Genomic DNA, 22304 nt, shown 5'->3' on the forward strand with positions numbered 1-22304 from the left:
TCTGCTCTGCCTGAGGGGACAGTGCCTGTCCCACGCCTACGTCCTTAGAAACACTCCAAAGCCCTGCCCCTCCACACCAAGTGTGCTGCAATAGCGAGTGAGAGGGACAGAGTGTCTCTCTCTCTCTCACACACATGACTCACAGCCCCCCACGGGTGGTGATTTACATCTCTGTTGGCTGCTCGGAGTGTCCGAACCAACCTGTCTGTGCTGCCTGGGAAGGGCGTGTGACCGCTCTTGCAGCTTCCCTTTGCTTCCCCATCAGAAGTCATTTTTCTGCGGAGAAGCAAAGAAATCTGCAGGGAACATGAATTCTGTGCATGTGCAGTGATGCAGAATTCCTGCAGGAGTAAAAATTGCAAGAACGCTTTCACTGCAGATTTCACAAAACGCAAAGACGATACCAATGTGAGATTTCTAAAGATAGCTACATCACTTGACCCAAGGTTTAAGAATCTGAAGTGTCTTCCAAAATCTGAGAGGGATGAGGTGTGGAGCATGCTTTCAGAAGTCTTAAAAGAGCAATACTCTAATGCAGAAACTACAGAACCCAAACCACCAAAGAAGAAAATCAACCGTCTGCTGGTGGCATCTGATTCAGATAATGAAAATAAACATGCATCGGTCTGCACTGCTTTGGCTTGTTATTGAGCAGAACCCGTCGTCAGCATGGATGCATGTCCCTTGGAATGGTGGTTGAAGCATGAAGGGACATATGACTCTTTAGCGCATCTGGCACGTAAATATCTTGCGACACCGGCTCCACCAGTGCCACGAGAATGCCTGTTCTCACTTTCTGGTGACATAGTAAACAAGCAGGCAGCATTATCTCCTGCAAATGTAAACAAACTTGTTTGTCTGAGTGATTGGCTAAACAAGAAGTAGGACTGAGTGGACTTGCAAGCTCTAAAATTTTACATTGTTTTATGCAGGTTTTTTGTACATAATTCTACGTTTGTAAGTTCAACTTTCATGTTAAAGAAATTGCACTACAGTACTTGTATTAGGTGAATTGAAAAATACTATTTCTTTTGTTTTTTTTATAGTGCGAATACTTGTAATCAAAAATAAATATAAAGTGAGCACTGTACACTCTGTATTCTGTGTTGTAACTGAAATCAATATATTTAAAAATGTAGAAAACATCCAAAAATATTTAAATAAATGGTATCCTATTATTGTTTAACAGTGCGATTAATTTTTTTAATCGCTTGACAGCCCTAATGTTTGTTAATATCACTTTTCACAGCAGGCTTACTAGCTAGCAAGTCTTTAAAAAAAAAAAAAAAAAAGAGGGGGGGGGAAACCAGCAAAAGAAACAATAAGAAAAAAGAAAAGAACGTACAAAGCACCTTGTATTTCTATTCTGTTTAGGACCAGCAAAGAATAGAGACAACTGTACATTATTTTTATTACTGAGTCTGCAAAAAGAAAACCCTACATAAATAAATTATAATGATTTGGACATGTATATGTGCATATTTATCTGTATTTCCTAAAGTTAATTAAGTATTTTAGGAAAAATTGTCAGAGCGGCCACCAGCAAAAGTTGGTGGCTGCACTCTGAGGCCACCAAAAATTTGTTGTGAGAACCCTTGCTCCAGGATAAAACATTTATTTGAAAAACTGACTCACAGATACTCAACCCTGCTCCCTGCCCTTTATGCTACTTTGGCATTGCAAAGGGGCCAAAATACTGACTTAAACAGGCAGTTGAGGATTCCGCATCATGGGAGATTTTCAGTAAGCATAGAACCAGCATAGCTGGCTATAGGACACCTCTTCCCAGTCCCCACATCTCCACCACCATATAGCCAGGAAATGAGGGCATGGTTAAAATACTGCTGCACTTCAGTGATCATTGGCTGATGTAATGACTCCTAGGGGAAAGTTGCAACGAAGCACAAGTTACAGAATTCCTGAATCCCTTTTAAATAACATGTGGTGTTGAACTGGCCTGAGGTCTAGGGGACAAAGTTGTGTGATGGTATCTTATTTCATCCCTTTGTGTCCTGTGAAGCTGTGCTGAAATGAAGGTTGGGGGACTGATTTTTTGCAGATGCATAATTCTGTGTATGGATTCTGTTTGTTTATCTCATTTTATTCATCAAAGTAAATATGACTTTCAAAGCTTTCTGGAATCATTTTGGCTTTGGAACTTTTACTTTGTTACAATTATGTCCTGGGAGAGCCATGTTGCAATGACATCCAGACTCTTCTGTCTAAAGGAACCAGGATACAATATAGATTTGATGGATTTGTGTTTGTGAGAGGAGAGTGTGATCCATGGTCCTGTTTATTTGTTGAAAACTAGTTCCCAGCAGTATTGAAGCTCTTGGCTTCTGAGGCCAAAGGCTGTGCAAGGCAGTTGCAGCAGGTGGGGAGTACATCTTTGTACTGCATGTAGCACAACTGAGGCATCAAGGAGCTAACTGTAATAGAAATAATAAATAATAATAGAGGGTAAAAATGATGGCCCCAAGATTTTGAGCCTGGTAATTTTCACCTTACGAATGGGAGAAATATAGACACATCTTTCTTTGTGTCTCAACTAGAATTGACAATGGCAGAGATGCGGCAAAGTCTTGAGCAGGAGCGGGATCGTTTGATTGCTGAAGTAAAGAAGCAGCTGGAGTTGGAGAAGCAGCAAGCTGTGGATGAAACCAAGAAGAAGCAGTGGTGTGCCAACTGCAAGAAAGAGGCCATCTTCTACTGCTGCTGGAATACCAGCTACTGTGACTACCCCTGCCAGCAAGCTCACTGGCCTGAGCATATGAAATCCTGCACACAGTCAGGTAATCTGCCTCTGGGAAACCTACCTCACAGCTGCTCAGAGTGAGGAAATACGGGGCCGGTGGAAATGGTGTCCGTTTATGTGTGCACAGTTGTGCCAGTGGGGAGTGGTGAATGTGGATTGCTACATATTGCTAATGGCTATATTGTATAAACCTTTTTTTTATTTTAGCTACTGCAACACAACAAGAAACAGATACAGAAATTAGCCCAGAAACATTAAATAAATCGTCCCAGCCCAGCTCCAGTACACAGACTCCATCCACAGAAACAGCCAGCACCCCAAAGGAAAAGGACAGTGCAGCCGATAAAAACAAAGATTGTGTTACAGTGAGTATCACTGCAGTCACTTCAGCCTAAGAATGTGTCTGATTTCTCTTAAACCTGAGCCTAAGGTATCCTTGGGACATCAGTAATTTTTGGCCCCTTGTACATTTCTAGAGGGTCATTTTGTGAGTGAGGTAGGAAATAGTATTTTTCCTCCATCGTGACAAAACTATTCCATTTGGAGGGAGAGAAGCAGGATGTCCTCCAGGATCACCCCTTCCCCTCCACTCATCCCCAATAAGACCTTACGTTGACTTGACATCCTTCCAGCCAAGGGGGACTGGACCTGTCTCCCTCCAGGGCCCATCAGTGTTGCTTCTGGTCTGGATCTTTCAAATACAATACAAATTGCTTTCTGGGCTGAGCAATACTGACTGCAGCACTCACAAATACTGCTGGATCTACAGTTAAGAGAGCAGCGTGCAAGCATGATATCCTCCTTGCCATCTACTCTGACAGTGTTCCACAGGCAAGGGTGAGCAGGTACTCTGATGCAAAGGGCCCCATCACTGCATATACAAGATAAATGCCTATAATAAGGATTCCACTTTATAGGCAGGTTTTGACTAATAACCATTTCAACAGTAATGTTCTTCTTCCCTGCCAAGAAAAAGCTATTAAAGCAACAATTTTATTGGGGGCTGGCCCCTCGCAATATCTCCCTCCCACCCATTCCCTCACCTCAATATAAATCTCATTGACAATGTTTGAAAATGTTAAAAACAGAAAATATTATGTTGTAAAGTATTGTGATTCCAGCATGATGTCTCATTGAGCTAGTCCTCTAGAGTGGGAAGTGTGGTGCACTAGAGAACCTGTGTTCATTTCTGGCATCATTGGTAACATCTGGAATTAGATCTCCAGGTTTGATGTGGTTTCTAAGGGAGTAACTTGGGGTGGAACCATATTTGAGGAGAGAAAGAGGCAGTGTGTGTTTCACTTGAATGCACTAGTATAACTGGTGAACTATATTGAACTTCAGTGGCTCACTTGGTGTCCGTACGCATTGTTTGTGTCAATACAAACTTCTTTATCATGCGGTGTTGGGAGGTGGCGGGGGGAGTCAGTTACCTAAGACTTCTGCCATGGAATGTTCCATTTTTTAAATTTAGAATTTCTTTCACATAGTTGTTCTACCTGAAACATCATGCTGTGTACATTGATCATGTTCATAATTTGAATTTTGTTTTATTAACAAAAGTAACCTGTGAATTCATTAAGATGCAAATTTTTAACACAACATCCAACATAAATTTCATATTATAATAGTAATAATAAATTAGGTGGAATTTATGTAAAAGCTGAGACTTTTACTGAGGTTACCTGTGCTGTCTCTGCAGATAGCAACAGGTGTGACAAGCAACCAGCCTATAAAACTGGTCCAGGTACCGCAGACCACCACCTATATTCCAACTACTCAACCCACAATTGTAAGTACATCATCATCATTTAAAGTCTGCAATAGAACTGTTCCTGGCTTTAAAATAGCTCAATATCTTTTGGGGGTTGTTTCCTGTCTGTTGCTGTATCAGGATATGAATTCACTGGTATCAAGTCTCAATTTGCAATGCAAAATGCCCTATTTTGCTGTGCAACATTCCATCTTTGTCATGCCTTCCATTTTCATCATTTGGTTATTACAAAGAGCTGGGAAAAGCCACTGGGCATATACTTAGAGCACTGAGGATAGTCAGACCGTCATCTGCAATAGAATGTTAAAGTTGTTTACCCTTTTGATTTTGGTTATTTGACCAAGACATCATGATAAATATAGCATTTGTTTTATGTAGCATCTTTTCCTGTGGTATCCTAAAGAGCTTTGTATAATAATGCTACATTAGAGTTCTAGCCTGATATTGCAGCAACTATGAAGCCAGAAGGAGCAGCTAATCTGCATTCATTAGTATTGTGTCTCAAATGTGGCCTTGGGCACCAGGACCTGTGTTACTGAGAGAGGAAATGATGGCTATGTCACTGGGATTATCCCCACTATTCTTTTTTCCACTCCAAATGTGCCAAAGGCGCTTTATTTTCTTCTTCGAGTGATTGCTCATGTGTATTCCACAATAGGTGTGTGTGCTCGCCACGTGCACTGGTGTCGGAAGTTTTCCCCCTAGCAGTACCTGTAGCGCCCCTAGCAACCCCCGGAGTGGTGCCTCCATGGCGCGGTATAAGGGGCGTTGCGCACTCCCCCCACCCTCAGTTCCTTCTCGCAGCTAGTGAAGGTGCTTCGGAACTGCTCTGCTCCAGCTTTGCTGTAGCTCGTCCCCAGAACTGCTTGTTTGTTCAGTGTATGGTACCTGTAGTTAGTTAGTTGATTAGTTAGTTTAGTTTATCTCGTGCGCCTGAGCTGGAGCATGCCCCGTGCCCTGGGTTTTAAGTCGTGCGACACTTGTAGGCGACCTATGCCAGTGAGTGATCCGCACACAGACTGTTTAAGAGAGTGGGAACGCAAGTATTTTGTGCTCCTAACTCCCTGGTGGTCGAGTCGGTCAACCACAGGGAACGGCAGAGCCAACCGGCCCCTACTCCAAAAAATAAATATTCGAGGAGGCTGGACTCATTTGGAAGAAAAATGTATTTGTCCTCGAGCTTCCAGTTACAGGTGACGAACCACCAGGCTCTCCTGGGCCGGTATGAGTTCAATGTGTGGGGCTCCTCGGCCAAGTTTGAGGAGCGCGACAAGAAGGAGTTCAAAGCGCTGGTGGAGGAGGGTACAGCGGCTGCCAGGGCAACCCTGCAGGCAGCTTCGGATGCAGCAGACATAGCCGCGCAGTCCATGGCCTCAGCGGTGTCCATGAGAAGGGCATCATGGCTCCTGCTCTCTGAGCTGTCCAGCAAGGCGCAGACGTCCCTGCAGGACCTCCCGTTTTGACGGCAAAGCTCTGTTTGCGGAACAAATGGATACAAAGCTGCATGGCCTGAAAGACTCCCGCACGATGCTCCAGACTCTGGGTCTCTATGTTCCGGCTCCGGCTAAACCTAAGTTCAAGCCGTAGCAGACTCCCACCCAGGCCACCCATTCAAAATACGAGACCGCTTATAAAAAGTCGCGGCACTATAAGAGGCGCCCACAGAGGCGGTCTTGGCCTGCCCCCAGCCAGGGTCCTCCAAGCGCAAGCAGGCAGGGAAAAGGCGGTTTTGACGGGACGCCCGGGGTGCCCTGCCAGTTCTCATCAGGGATCCACCCTCAGTAAAGCTTCCCTTCTCCAAATGGTTGTGTACTTTCCTCCCGGAGTGGTCGCAGTGGACCTCGGACCAATGGGTCCTCAATACCATCTCCCGGGGCTACACCTTCCAGTTTACTTCCACCCTGCCCAACCACCCTCTGCCCCTTCCCTCTTGGGGGACCCCTCACACAAGGCTCTACTCGAGCAGGAGGTGGGGCGGCTCCTGGGCCTAGGAGCGGTGGAAGCAGTGTCGGGGGGTTCAAAGGCAAGGGGTACTACTCCCGCTATTTCCTTATCCTGAAGGCCAAAGGGGGGGCTCAGGCCCATCTTGGACCTGCAATGTCTGAACCAGTACATAGAATCATAGAATATCAGGGTTGGAAGGGACCTCAGGAGGTCATCTAGTCCAACCCCCTCCTCAAAGCAGGACCAATTCCCAACTAAATCATCCCAGCCAGGGCTTTGTCAAGCCTGACCTTAAAAACCTCTAAGGAAGGAGATTCCATCACCTCCCTAGGTAACCCATTCCAGTGCTTCACCACCCTCCTAGTGAAAAAGTTTTTCCTAATATCCAACCTAAACCTCCCCCACTGCAACTTGAGACCATTACGCCTTGTTCTGTCGTCTGCCACCATTGAGAACAGTCTAGACCCATCCTCTTTGGAACCCCCTTTCAGGTAGTTGAAAGCAGCTATCAAATCCCCCCCTCATTCTTCTCTTCTGCAGACTAAACAATCCCAGTTCCCTCAGCCTCTCCTCATAAGTCGTGCTCCAGCTCCCTAATCATTTTTGTTGCCCTCCGCTGGACTCTTTCCAATTTTTCCACATCCTTCTTATAGTGTGGAGCCCAAAACTGGACACACTACTCCAGATGAGGCCTCACCAATGTCAAATAGAGGGGAATGATCACGTCCCTCGATCTGTTGGCAATGCCCCTACTTATACAGCCCAAAATGCCGTTAGCCTTCTTGGCAACAAGGGCACACTGTTGACTCATATCCAGCTTCTCATCCACTGTAATCCCTAGGTCCTTTTCTGCAGAACTGCTTCCTAGCCATTCGGTCCCTAGTCTGTAATAGTGAATGGGATTCTTCCGTCCTAAGTGCAGGACTCTGCACGTGTCCTTGTTGAACCTCATCAGGTTTCTTTTGGCCCAATCCTCTAATTTGTCTAGGTCCCTCTATATCCTATCCCTACCCTCCCCCGACGATCTAGCCAGCTTTCTATCCACCTTATAGTCCATTTATCCAGCCCATACTTCTTTAACTTGCTGGCAAGAATACTGTGGGAGACCGTATCAAAAGCTTTGCTAAAGTCAAGGAATAACACATCCACTGCTTTCCCCTCATCCACAGACCCAGTTATCGCCTCATAGAAGGCAATTAGGTTAGTCAGGCATGGTGAAGTTCAAGTTCCGCATGATCTCCCTAGCCTCCATCATCCCCTCCCTGGATCCCGGGGACTGGTATGCTGCCCTCGATCTGCAGGACGCGTACTTCCACATTCATATATTTGAGGGGCACAGATGCTTCCTCCGTTTCACGGTGGGGCAGGAACACTACCAATTTATGGTCCTCCCATTTGGCCTGTCCACTGCCCCCAGGGTATTCACTAAATGTATGTCGGTGGTAGCGGCCTACCTCAGGCTCTGGTGGGTCCAGATCTTCCCCTATCCGGACAACTGGTTGGTCAAGGGCAGTTCCTGGTCGCAGGTGTGGTATCACGTGGCGCTCCTTCTGTCCACGTGCACCACTTTGGGCCTGTTGGTGAACAACACCAAGTCCATGTTAGTCCCGGTACAACGCATAGAGGTTATCGGGGCGGTCCTGGATGCCTCGTCGGCCAGAGCCTCCCTCCCACCGGACAGGTTCGAGACCCTGAAGGGGCTCATCGACACGGTCACAACGTTTCCGGTGACAACAGCCAGAGCGTGCCTCCAGTTTTTGGATCACATGTCGGCATGCATGTATGTGGTCTGTCACGCCAGATTCAGGATGAGGCCCCTCAAGCTCTGGTTGGCCTCGGAGTTCTCCCAGGCCAGAGACAGGATGGACAAAGTACTCACAGTGCCCAAGCCAGTGATCACCTCCCTACGGTGGTGGTCCTCCTTGAGAAACGTGCTCCAAGGGGTCCCGTTCAGGGGCAGGGCCCTGTCGCTGGATCTGGTGTCTAACGCATTGGACCTGGGATGGGAGGCCCATGTGGGGAACGTTCAGACCCAAGGTCTGTGGTTGGCTCAGGATCTGACCCTCCACATAAACGTCAAGGAGCTCAGGGCAATACAGCTGGCGTGCATGGCCTTCCACTCGCACCTGGAGGGCCAGGTGGTCAGGGTTCTCACAGACAACACAGCCTCGATGTTTTGCATCAACAGGCAAGGCGGGGCCCGATCCTCTGCCATGAAGCCCTCAGGCTGTGGGACTTTTGTATAGCCCACGACATCTGCCTACAGGCCTTCCATCTACCAGGAGCCTGGAACTCGCAGGCAGATCGCTTGAGCAGGGACTTCTCCTCTCAGCACGAGTGGTCTCTCCACCCAGAGGTGGTGCACAGACATTTCCAAGTGTGGGGAACTCCCCAGGTGGACCTGTTTGCGACTTGGCAGAACCGTCACTGTCCCCTGTTCTGCTCCGGGGGGGCTGGGATGGGGCGCTATCTCCGATGCCTTCTCCTGTTCTGGTCAGGCCAGTTTCTCCATGCCTTTTCCCTGTTACCGCTGATTGGCAAGGTCCAGGAAAAGATAAAGAGAGACAAGGCCTGGGTCCTTCTGATTGCCCCGGCATGGCCCAGGCAGCATTGGTACGGAGCCCTTATGGGCCTGGCGGTCACCCCACCGTGGCCGTTGTCTCCTGCGCGGACCTACTCTCCCAGGACCAGGGCCGCCTCCTCCACCCCAGCCTAGCGGCACTCCACCTCATGGCGTGGCTGCTCAATGGTTAGGCCGGGAGGAAAAGACATGTTCAGAAGGGGTTCGGCCCGTCCTCTTAGAAAGCAGGCGACCCTCCATGCACCGAGCATACTTTGGCAAAATGGTCTCGGTTTTCCAGATGGGCAGATGAGTGGGGCGTTTCCCCGGTGGCCAGCCCGATCCAGCTGATTCTGGACTATCTCCTTCACCTTAGGCCTGGTCTACACTAACCCCCCAAGTCGAACTAAGGTACGCAACTTCAGCTACGTGAATAACGTAGCTGAAGTCGACATACCTTAGTTCGAACTTACCGCGGTTCAGACACGGTCCACACGCGGCAGGCAGGCTCCCCGTCGACTCCGCGGTACTCCTCTCGCCGAGCTGGAGTACTGCAGTCGACGGCGAGCACTTCCTGGTTCGACTTATCGTGTCCAGACCAGACGCGATAAGTCGAACCCAGAACTTCGATCCCCAGCCGCCGAACTAGCGGCTGGGTGTAGACCAGCCCTTAGAGCCCAGGGCCTGGCACCCTCATTAGTCAAGGTGCACCTGGTGGCCATATCGGCCTTCCACCCGCCAGTACAGGGCCATACGGTATTCTCCCATGCTATCACTGGCTGATTCCTTAAGCGGTTGGATCATCTCTTCCCGTATGTTAGGTCCCCAGTCCCGCAGTGGGACCTAAACCTGGTGTTGGCCTGTCTCACGGGGCCCTCGTTTGAGCCACTAGCTTACGTGCTCCTGGTCACACCTCTCGTAGAAGGTAGCCTTCCTGGTTGTGATCATGTCGGCTAGGCAGGTCTCTGGCACCTGGAGGCCCTGACCTCAGAGCCCCTGTAAACAGTGTTTCATAAAGATACGGTCCAGCTCCGCCCACACCCTTCATTCCTCCCGAAGGTGGTCTCTGCCTATCACATGGGTCAGGACATTTTTCTGCCGGTCTTCTGCCCCAAGCCCCATGCATCCAGTGAGGAGCGCTGCCTCTACACGCTGGATGTGAAACGGGCTCTGGCTTTTTACCTGGAGTGGACTAAGCCGTTCAGGAAGTCTTCGCCACTGTTCATCATCTCGTCTAGGTGCATGAAAGGTCGGCCGATCTCCACTCAGTGGCTCTCCAATTGGATCACCTTGTGCATCCGTGCCTGTTATGACCTGGCGGGAATGCCTCCACCACCAATTGTGAAGGCACACTCAACTAGGGCGTAGGCCTTGTCGGCTGCCTTTTTGGCCCATGTCCCCATTCAGGACATTTGTAGGGCTGCCACATGGTCTTCAATTCACACGTTCATCTCGTCTCCCAGACCAGGGAGGATGCCGGGTTCAGCAGGGCTGTACTCTGTCCCGAGAGTTTATGAACTTCTTCCCACCTCCAACAGTTATAGCTTGGAATCACCTATTGTGGAATACACTTGACCAATCACTCGAAGAAGAAAAGAGTTACCTTTTCCGTAACTGGTGTTCTTCGAGATGTGTTGTTCATGTCTATTCCACATCCCGCCCTCCTTCCCCTCTGTCGGAGTTGTCTGGCAAGAAGGAACTGAGCGTGGGGGGAGCGTGCAGCGCCCCTTATACCGCATCATGGAGGCGCCACTCCAGGGGTAGCTAGGGGTGCTCCCCTACGGGTACTGCTGGGGAAAAACTTCCGGCACAGGAATAGACATGAGCAACACAACTCGAAGAACACCAGTTACGGAAAAGGTAACTGTCTTTTTCTCCTGGTGCACTCACCAGAGATGAGACAGAATTTAGCTCCATTTAATGTTTAAAGCTCCCTAATATAGCACTTTAAATTCCATGTAATGCCCCCTAATGCTGCACTTCAGTTTCAGTGTGGAATCTGAGCTGAAGTTCATCATATCAACAGGAAAAATGCTAGTGTCTCATTGACACTTAGCATCATGTATTCCCCATTTTTGGGTGGTGGACAGCAAAAGTAACTCAGCCAGTGTTCATGTAGCTGGTTTAGTTCATTTTCATGCTGTGATCTTAATGGTTGCTTTGTTATAGAAGTTATTTGTGGTTTTTTCATACAGTGTTGCACAACCATCGTGTCCCATCCATTACTTCTGTCATTCTGAGGATATTCTTGCTGGATGTCATGACTTTAAAAAACAAAAACAAAAAACCCTTCCCAACAGCTGTTTTATTAATTTAATCACAATTGAGAGGACTCAGCACCTCAAGAAAGTACTTAGCACCACTGCAAAGTTCGACCTATATTACCCTGACAGACTCCCAGCACCAGTGAGAAGCCCTTATAACTGTTCTGAAATCAGACTGTAGGCATCAAACCAAGTTAGCTTCTTTGTGAAAAATGCCAATGCTCCAATATCCTAAATTGACCTCTTTGAACATTCAGGAAATGGCAATAACTTCCACAACTGACCTACTGAATATGGAGTGTGTATGTGACTTGAGTAAAAACCCCGAAAACCCTAAAAAGTTTTAGGTGCTTGCTTGTACGTGCACATATTTGCATCTGCTCTGCTCAGCTGCAAACAACTTGTGTGCTAATATAGCAACATACCCTTTAAATAATCTAATGCCTGAGCATGCACAAATGTGTACTTTTGTGGAGAGGCTTGGCTGAAAATTTACCTCTCTGAGGAAATAACCACAACACATTTAAGGAGTCTTAACACATACTACACCTTGATCAGTAAAACGGGGATTTAAATTTGGGACTATTCCCATCTGAACACATGTTTTTAAAAGATCCAGATAGCAAATTTAAGTTCCTTACTTTTACTACTAATAGACACTTTCCTAGTGGCGTTTTCAACTTGGTCCACACTTATAAGTTACGTCAACATAGCTACATCCTTCAGGGGTGTGAAAGAACCCACACCCTCACCAACATAGCTATGCCGACCTAACCCCAAGTGCAGCTATGTCAATGGAAGAATGCTTCCATCAATGTGGCTAACTTCATTCAGGAATGTGGTGTTCCTACACTGATGGAAAAAACTCCTTCCATTGATAATAGGCTGCATCCGTGCTACAGGTTAAGCCAGCATATGCTGGCAGGCTGTCTCCACACTCGCACTTTTGTTGGTCAGTGGTGTGAAAAAACTCTCTCACCAACATAGCTACTGTCACTTGTTGGGGATGGTTTAATTATGCTGACGGGAGGGCTCTCCCGTCAGCATAGAGCAGCTACACGGGAGACCTTACAGTGGTGTAGCAGCAGCAGTACAGCTGTGCCACTGTAAGATCTCTAGTGTAGATATAGCCATAGTCTCTGTAGCATAGACAGCCTCACTTTCTAGTTCTCTAACTACCAATTGGTTTCCCACTTGAGGGTCCTTATTCGGAACGGCTTCCAATAAACCTTCTTTGCACATCTAAAGTCATCCTGATTACTAAATGGCTATAGTCTTGAGTTTACTTAGCAAACTTATTCCATCTTTGGTTTTTGATTCTTCTTGGAATCAAAACAGCGATAAATGGTGAAGTGCTAAATCTGTCATCTTTCCATTTCTGCAGAAATGTTGCAGCTTCTGCAATGAATAGAATTTATCACAAAATATTCCAGCTTTTGAAGTCCTACCTAGCAAGGACAATAGCAACATTTGCTAATAAAGTACTACCAAAGCACCAGTATAAAACACTCTATGAAACACTGTGGAAAATGTGCATTTATTCTTCTGCCTTCTGTGGAGTTTTATATCACGTCAGAGGGAAGACTTGTGCATCCTTTTCAGTTCCCCAAAAAGCCTTTGGTCCTTGTTTCTTTCACTTTAAAGCCTTCAAAACGGAAACTGATGCAGCTATTTGATCACCAGTTGGGCTTCAGGAGAAGTGTGTCAGAACATCTTTACAGATTGCTCAGTACTGCAGCTTCTAAACTGATTTACATTTCTGGAGGAAGGTTCCCAGGTCTGCCAGAGATTTGGTGTGACCTTGAGCAAGTCACTTAACCTTTTTGTGCCTCTGTGTGTCTAGCTATAGAATAAAATATCTACCAAATAGGGTGTCATGAGACTCAATTTGTAAATGTGTATAAAGCACTTTGACACCTTCTGTTGGAAAGGGTGACAGAAGTGCAAAGTTTTATTTTAAATTAATGTCCTTACTGAGGCTGTGTCTACACTATGGATCTTACAGCAGCATAGCTGTACCACTACAGCTGTGCTGCTGTAAGGTCTCCCGTGTAGCCACTCTTTGCCAGCAGAAGAGAGGTCTCCTGCCAGCATAATTAAACCAGCCTCAACGAGCAGCCTTAGCTGTGTCAGCAGGAGACACTCTCCTGCCTACATAGCGCTAGTCACACCAGCACTTTTGCTGGTGAAACTCACGTCGGTACAGGGGTGTGTTTTTTTTCCACAAGAAAAGTTTTACCGACAAAAGTGGTAGTGTAGACAAAGTCTAAGAGTGGCAAAAGGCAATTCCCAATAATAGTAGGGTTTTGTCATTAATTGATCTGTGCAAAGTAAGCTTGCAGTATTATAAACACTATTGTTTTTATCCAAACATATATTTTTCGTTCTCACCTGTGCTTAAGCGCACACGGGGGGGATCCTTTCTGGGAAGAACAGTATTAATGTAACTGTGAAACCCTAAATGCACCTGTAAACTTGTGTGTTTTGTATTCCAATTCGATTAGTCACAAATATGTTTTTCCAGGTAACAAAGGATTTTCACAGTCCCCTTCTGTATTAGTTTTGGGAAATGTACCACTGGATGGGCTAGCTACTGAGAACTGAATTCTTCAAGAACAGGCAGAATACTTACATTACCCATAGGAATCACCTGTCCTTGTATCTGTGTATAGCATAATAATTGGCTGTAGGGAAGTTGAGCTGTTACACTCTGCCTTTTGGTGAGGCAAAAATGTGGTAAGAAAAGGTGATAAACCTTAAATAAAAGATCCTACTTCTAGTTTTTCACTGGAAAATAATGGGCTCTATTTCTGTGGTGGTGTGAATGTGACCTTTAATATAACAATATGTGTTTTGCTTGGTTTTAATCCACAGACCATTCCTGTAGTGGTAAGTCCTTCTGCTGGGACAGTGGCAATGAGAACTGGAGTTCAGTATGTTCAGACCACAATGCCAGTCCAAGTACGAAGAGTCTAACTACTAACAAGAAGCCCAGGCGACTGTTGGAATAAATAACTAATAAAAATCTGTCTAATAGAAATGTGAAAATAAACACAGTTCTTTGGATTAACCTCAAAGGTTCAGACTTTAGCTTTGTATATGTGTACAAAGCATTAACTACACTACATTAATGTAAAGCATTAGCGCTGGCTTTAAAAAGCTGAGGACAGGTAAGATCCATGTTAAATCTATGCTTCGGTTGTAAATAATGTACAATTTGTGGATGTCATTAAAGTTAGAGTACCATCTCCTTTTTATATTTGTATTGACTTTAACTTATAAAGAGTGTTTGAAGTTGGTAAAGGAAAGATTAAAACAGCCTTATCACGAACGAACATTGAAAACTGGACTTAAGGAACTGCAGTTGCACATAAAATCACTTACTCTTTAGTTATCAAGAGAGAAGCTGATCTTAATTTGCATTTGGTAATGAAAACAATTGTGCACTTTGAAACTCAGTTAAAATTTCTTTTTGTGCAACTAAAGTTGAAAATGTACCTTTTAAAAATTCATTTTATTAGGCAAATTATGAAATTTCCAATCTGTGGACCTGAAGTACACAAAGAGGGTATTTTTTTGTTTTATACAGTGATCAGACTGTTAAAAATGATATTGTTTACAGGAAACCAGCTTAAAATTCATTCAGCCTAACAGCAGAAGAGTAGAAAGAATAATACCAATTAGTTGGTAACATGATTTCTGATCAATAGTATCAGATGTGAGAAAGGTGGATTTTTTTTCTATGGTTCATAGTTCAGTTTTTTAAAAAATCCTCTCTAAAGAACTTTGAAATGCTTTTCAAATGGAACAAGAACTTGATTTGGAGAAGACTATGTATCAGGAAACATGGGCAAAGGATGCTGGGCTAGAGCATGTATTATTTATATGATGGAATTTACGTTTTTATGTAAGCATGAAACAGTACAGTATGAGAGAAAGTAACCCATGAAAATTCTGTCTGTTACACTTATACTGTAGTATCATTTTGTATGTTGTGTAAAACGAAAGCATTGAACAAAGCAAAGGTGATGTATGTATATGAGAAAATTAATTGTATTATATCATTCCAGTACATTTTGTTGTACATTTTAGTCATGTTTATTTCTCCCATTGTTTATAAAAGGATGCAGTTTGTACAGTCTCCAGCTAGTTACCCACATTAGAGAGAAAAAGAAGTATTAGAAGAAAAAAATCGAGAACAGAATATTCGTGAATTGCAGTTGTGTCAAAAATAGCCTAGCTGGCCTTATTTGTGAAGCATAATTGCTTTTAGCATATGGAAGTATTTTTTCACATTTTCTTTGTATAAAATTTGTATTAAACTTAAATATCTTTTTGATTATTGTGTTTCTTTGTGACTGAGACAGGTGACACACTCTATGCTTTGGGTTTCCCCAGATTTTCAGGAATCGTCACAATTTTTTATTAAACTGTTTTAGAAAAATGGTTTGTGTTCCTAGATCTCCAGTTTCCTTCTATCTGGATGTTTATTTCTGCAGTCTCCAGATCATGAAAATTTTCTTCATGTAGGATCTTCAGATTGAGAAGTTTGGCGGCTTGACCAATGACGAAGTCTAGTCCAGAATGAGAACAAAGCTATGTTAGCAATTTGTCCAGTGAACTATGCATAAAATGTGCAGTTACCTTCATTTTTAATAGAGGTGTATTCCAGGGAGATTACAGGCCCCAGCATCCATTGTTCTAACACCTGGTCACTTGGATCAGGGCTAAGCATTACATGCTATTTGTTGTCTCCACAAACTGTATCCATATGTTTAAAAATGAGGGTGGCTGTTGGATATATTGTAGAACTTGTCAGGGGAGCCATATTTTGGCAACCCAGGTTTACAGACTTAATGTGCTCACTGATTGCCATGTCCCAAATTAATATATTAAAAGAGCTGCAGTGAAACTGAATATAATTAATAGAAACAGTCTTACCAACTCATGATTTTGTTGTGAGTCTCACAATATTTGGTGTCTGTTTAAAGCACCAGTTTCTGGAGTGATGTTATTACACAAAAATATCGGCTTACTTTTTTTAAATAAAAGTGTCTAGCCCTCATGGTCTCAAAGAAAAGCTTTTAAAAAAGTGAACCCTAAAGGCTCAAAAAACAGAAAGCAAATGCCAATTCTCCCCCCATTACTATTTTAAAAGTCTCATTATTTTGAAGCCAATTTCATGTTTTGGGGCTTGTCTCATGATTTTTAATTGCTTAAGATTGATAATACTGTAAAGTTAAGAGTTCCAGAAAGAGGAATGCATTAGCAGGTATATTCTAGGTTCCTGCACAGTTTTAACTTAACCTGCTAACATTTTAAAACTACAAACTTTTGTCTTCACTAAGATTTTAGCTCATGTTAGTTAATATGAGGTAAGAACATACCTTTTTTCCTAGTGAAGGGTAGGTCTGATTTTTAACTATTACTGAACAAAGTCATTATGTTGCCACCTTGTACTAATGTGTGAAAGGAAAAGGTTGGGTCAGTCTACATTGCGAAGTTGTGTCGGCATAGTTGTGTCGGTCAGGGGTATGAGGGGAAAAAACCCCACTCTCCCTAGCTGACATAGCTATGCCAGCAAAAGCCTTACAGTAGATACAATTGTGCTGGCAGAAGAGTGCAGAACATGTATCCAGAGTTCTTCCCTTCTCAGAGCTCTAGCATAGGAAGCAGGGATGCTGACAGCAACTGTAGAAGAATGGGGCAAAACTGAGGACTATATCTGAAGAGGAACTATGATGGCTCTGAATTGTACTTAACATAAATAGCCTTGAGAAAAGCAAATTTGGTAAAAAGGACTCCAAACTAGTCTGTAGCTTTATTACTCCAAGCACCTGCTTCAGTAGGTGCTCATTTGCCATGGTAAGTGGTGTGGTATAAGAACCCAGGTGGAGAAGAGAGCCCAGCATCAGATAAAGTGGGATGGGTAATTCATAGGTGGCATTGATCTGACTATATTGACTCAATGCCTTCATGTAGTGCAAGAGGAGACTGAGGTGTGGTGCACTGCTAAAGCTGCAATCTTTCATGAATGTAAAATCAAGGTGCTGAACATCTCATTAAAAATTATAAGGAGTGTTCCTCAACAATTGGAATTGTAGCTCTAGTGAGCTGGCCAATGTAGTCAGCTACTTAAATTCCCCAGGATATTCACTTTGATCGTGCACTACACCACAAACGGCTGGTGAGCTTTACTCCAGAGGTGGCTGCATTTCAGTACATAGGAGTATGGTTTGTACAGTCACCCAGAAGATCTCAACAGCTCCCCCTAGGGACAAGTACCTCCCATGCCAATTAAAAAAAAAAAGACATCAAAAGCAGTCAACCAGAATTTATGTCTCTACTATTTAATTTCCTTTTGCTTTTCAGGCAAAGCTGCAGTGACCCTATGCACTTCTGAGCACAGAATGAGCATGATTTACACACAGGGGTAGGCTATCCCTTATTGTGAGGGGCACCAGGTGGCTTCAGGCAGGATCCATAGCTGTATTAAACAACTAACTATCCATTAGCAAGAGAGCCAGTGACAGTTCTGGGCAGGGGAAAAGTACACACGCTGAAGCAGAAGAGGGTGCAGGGCCTGAGAATTCATCTTCAATCCACTAACTTCACCTACTAGAATAGAACCTCAGTTATGAACACATTGGGAATGGAGGTTCATAACTCTGAAATGTTCATAACTGAAAAAAACATGGTTATTTCAAAAGTTTACAACATTGACAATACAGCTTTGAAACTACTATGCAGAAGAAAAATGCTAGTAGAGGAATAGAATATCAGGGTTGGAAGGGACCTCAGGAGGTCATCTAGTCCAACCCCCTGCTCAAAGCAGGACCAATCCCCAGACAGATTTTTACCCTAGTTTCCTAAATGGCCCCCTCAAGGACTGAACTCACAACCTTGGGTTTAGCAGGCCGATGCTCAAACCACTGAGCTATCCCTCCCCCCATTTAACACAGTACTGTTCTTGCTTTTTCTCCCCTCTCTCCTGCTGCCTGATTGTGTACTGCCAGTTCCAAACAAGGTGTGTGATTGATTGGTCAGTATGTAACTCTGATGTTCCTAAGTCTGAGATTCTACTATAGTTATTTTCTGGGGTAAGCTGCTCCAGCTCCTCAGGCAGCACAGCCCAAGGAGTCAAACCTTCATCCCCAGTGGTTGCAATGCCTATATCATCATTCACAAGGCCCAGGGTCAGATCGGCCAGTAGCAGCGCTCAGACACCTCCACCTAGCGGTGGCCACACCCTCTTCCTCCTGCACTTCTGACCTGCAGCAGCTGCAGTTTCAGGCAGCATCTACGCAGGCCCCTCTCCTGCCTGGCTCCGCTACCCTACCGAGAGGCTCATGCAGCCCCACAACTCTGGAGCCTGTTACACACCAGGTGCGAGGCAGGCCCTACATGCCCCATCAGCTCTTCACCATGTTCCCACCTGTGGACAGAGCTGCTTCTTCAAGCCAAGGCCATGCCCCCCAACCTTGCACATGCTGCCCCCCCTTAGAGGGGCGCCACCCCTAGGGTTGCCAAGCATCCGTTTTTCAACCAGAATGCTCAGTCGAAAAGGGACCCTGGCTCTCCAGTCAGCCCCGCCGACCAGGTCATTAAAACTCCAGTCGGCAGCTCAGCAGGGCTAAATGGTTCCGTGTGGCTCCTGGAAATGTCCAGCTTCTAGGCAAAGGAGCAGCCACAGGGGCTCCACTCACTGCCCCCGCCCCAAGCGCAGGCTCTGCAGCTCCCATTGGCTGTGAACCACAGCCAATGGGAGCTGCGCGGGTGGCACCTGCACACATGGGCAGTGTGCAGAGCCCCCTGGCCCCTCTGTCTAGGAGCCGGCTGCTTCCAGGAGCTGCTTGAGGTAAGCTCTGCCCAGCTGGAGCCCAAACCCCTTCCTGCACCACAACCCCCTGCCCCAGGTCAAAGCCCCCCCCACACACACACCCAAACTCCCTCCCAGAGGCTGCACCCCAGCCTTGAGCCCCCTCCCACACCCAAACTCCCTCCCAGAGCCAACACCTCACCTCCCACACCCTAACCCTCATCCCAGCCTTTCACCCCTAGCCTTGAGCCCCCTTATACATCCAAATTCCCTCCCAGAGACTGCACCCCAGCCTGAATCCCCCCCACACCCTAATCCTCTACCCCACCCTTCACCCCCTACCCCAGCCCTGAGTCCCCTCCTGCACCCCACCCCAGAACCCCCTGCCACACCCTAACTCCCTCCCAGAGCCACCCTAACCGCCAGCCCTTCACACGCCTGTCCCTGCCGGATTAAAGTGCGTGAAGACGGGGCGGGGCTGCGGGGGTTCAGTTTTGAGGGTGTGGCATTAGAAAATGGGTAACCGTAGCGCCTGCCCCAGGGGGCCGCTCTTACCTCAGCTCTGGCACCCCGGGGGCACCAAGTCCACCTACAGTAAGGGGTTTTGGTGGTTTTATTTCGAACCCACCAGAGCCAAGCCAGAGAACGAGATCACCCCCCTCCCCGCACCGGACTGCGACCCACGGGCGGGGGCGGCGTGGCCCGGCGGCCACCCCCTCTCGCCGGCAGAGGAAGCGCGGACAGGCCTCGCGTTATCCACCGCCCGCCCCCGGCGCTTCCGGGCTGCCCTCGAGCGGGCACCTCAATCCAGCCGGGCTAGGCCCCGCCGAGGCCGCCCGCTCCCACGGGGGTCACGACTGGGAGCGTAAAGCCGGCAGCGGGCGCGTTTCTAGGTCGTTCCCCTGCGGGGCGCGCTCCGCCCAGCCTCCTTTATGGGCTGAGCTGGCAGCTGTGAGGGTTAAAAGCCGATTGGGCGGTTGCCATGGTTGAAGGGGGACGGGGGTCGTTAGCCGTCTAGTCAGTGCTACGCTAGTGTCTCTCTTCTCATGAGCGGGACGATGGTACTGAGCTGGGAGCGGCCTGGCCGTTTCCCTGCAGCCTGGGGCCCCCGAGAGCGGTTGGTCCGGACCCTCTCTGCACGCGCCCGGCAGCCAGGGGGGGCGGGCGTGTTTCACATGAGCGGGGTAATGGTGGAGTTTTGTTGCCATCATGTGGCTAAATGTGGGAGCTAAACTAATGTAAAAAAAAGCGTTATAAGCTAGAGATGGAAGACAACCATCTAACACTGGGGTAAATCCAGGGAACTCCCTTGGCAATTTTGTTTTGCAAAGCATTAGTTAGTTCAAAAGAAGCAATTTTGTATAGCAACAGTATTCTGAACTAGAGTTGTGTATAGATTATTCACATGCTGGTGATGGGCCATGGTTTGGTTTCACAAAATCAAAAGCAGAGATGGTTCAGCTCTGGATTACATTTTAATTGAATGACTAGTGGGTTGTGGACAGAGCTAATAAAACCTATTTCTGGTTTTGGTACATCTTGGGCAACTGTTATATATGATTTAAGCACTATTGGTTGGCCATATACGAAGCATTTGCTTACTGCCTAAAAGATGCAGTTAAGTAGCGATGTATGGGTAGACCCTGAGGATGTTGTCATTTTAGGAAAACTAGCTGTTGTGTGCATTTGAGTGTTTGTGAGGCTCACTGATGAAGTGGGTCTTTAAAAGGGATCTGAATAAGAGGGTTGGGGGCTTTTGGTTCTGTGGTTAGGAGATCATTCTGTATATAAGCAAGATGGAAGGAGGTGTAAAAAATGGAAGTGGGAGAAGCAAACAAAGGTGATGGAGGGGATGGTGTCATGTCACCAGTTGAGCAAAGGAGACTAGAAGGGGAATACAGTAAGAAACTGATATGTAAGCCTGGGTGGAGCTTTGTAGGGCCTTGAAGCTGAGAACTTTAAATTTGATGGAGTGGGCAAAAGGAAAAGCAGGGGAGATATTGGAAGAGGAATGACAATGGCTGTTTTGTGCTGAATTACACTGTAGCTAAAGGCAGTGTTTGCAAGGAGAAGGTGAGGAACCAGGCTCTTCTGCTTACGGTTCCTCTCCTTCAGCCACTAGAAAAACTACCTGAAACTTGGCTCTTGGGGACCACATGGACTCCAGCCTGGCCTGGAGCCATGCTGAGCTGAGAATCCCCCTACAGCTCTGGCACTTTTGTCGTCCATAATTCTGAAGACAAGATGTCACTTTACATTGGTGACAGTTTTGCCAGTTATATGTCCCCCAACTATTTCCTTCTAATGAGTGCAACTGGCATGCTTTGCATTGTTGGGGGTAACAGATGTGCTCACAGCTGCACCTGCTACTCTTACTCATTTTTCTGAAGAAAATATTAATAAATATTCAGTGGGAAAAGGTGAAAATTGACCAGTTTTGAGGGTGTGGCATTAGAAAATGGGTAACCGTAGCGCCTGCCCCATAAAATTATTTATAAAATAAAATAATACTTTAGCACTCATATAGAGCAGCAGGAAGAATTAATCCAGCCCTAGCAATCTGCCTTTTAGGTTTTAGGTTTGGGTTTTTTTACATTCATTTACACAAAATGCCCTAACATACACAATACACTTGCTTTACAACTTAGCATCTTTGTTTTTAACTACTACTACTACTCATGTTTAGAGTCGTGGCATGCAGGTAAACACCAGAAGAGTAAGCAATGGTAGAGAAGAGATCTCCTATGTCATTCATTACTGTAGTGAAAGCTTGTGCACAATTATTGTAGTGAATCTTTTGCATGATGTCCCATGTGTCTGAATAGCTGAGGTGAAGATCTGCGCCCTATTGAAGTTAGTGGAAGTTTTGCCAGACTCCAAGGGTGAAATCCTGGTTCCACTGGAGTCTGTAGAATGTGGACATAAGAACAATTAAGTAAAGAAAGTCCCAGCAGACAGAAAGGAGATGGGGGTGAGTGAGGCATAAATTATCAGCCAGAAAGGAAGGAAAGCACTAATAAAATAATACTTTAGCACTCATATAGAGCAGCAGGAAGAATTAATCCAGCCCTAGCAATCTGCCTTTTAGGATGACAAGCTGTAATATATCTGTCAAAAGTAATTTATTTCATTTTAATTACAGTGTTTCCCAAGTCTGTTAAAGCCCTGCAGCACCTGTGCTGCTC

The 22304-nt window shown here is 46.0% G+C and overlaps 1 protein-coding gene across 3 annotated transcripts in view; it reads left to right on the forward strand.

Moving 5' to 3' along the window:
* ZMYND8 (zinc finger MYND-type containing 8) overlaps nucleotides 1-15639 on the forward strand; it is a 106684-nt gene extending 91045 nt beyond the window's left edge. For all 3 annotated transcript variants that reach the window (XM_026652629.2, XM_026652631.2, XM_026652630.1), the window contains exons 19-22: nucleotides 2556-2795; nucleotides 2966-3123; nucleotides 4461-4550; nucleotides 14175-15639. In XM_026652629.2, the coding sequence (XP_026508414.1) occupies nucleotides 2556-2795; nucleotides 2966-3123; nucleotides 4461-4550; nucleotides 14175-14276 (590 nt within the window). In that variant the 3' untranslated portion in view covers nucleotides 14277-15639. The remainder of the gene's footprint in view (nucleotides 1-2555; nucleotides 2796-2965; nucleotides 3124-4460; nucleotides 4551-14174) is intronic.
* The last annotated feature ends 6665 nt before the right edge of the window (nucleotides 15640-22304 follow it).

The sequence above is a fragment of the Terrapene carolina genome, unplaced genomic scaffold (genome assembly GCF_002925995.2).
Source record: "Terrapene carolina triunguis isolate 2854851 unplaced genomic scaffold, T_m_triunguis-2.0 Scaffold130, whole genome shotgun sequence".
NCBI lineage: Eukaryota > Metazoa > Chordata > Testudines > Emydidae > Terrapene > Terrapene triunguis.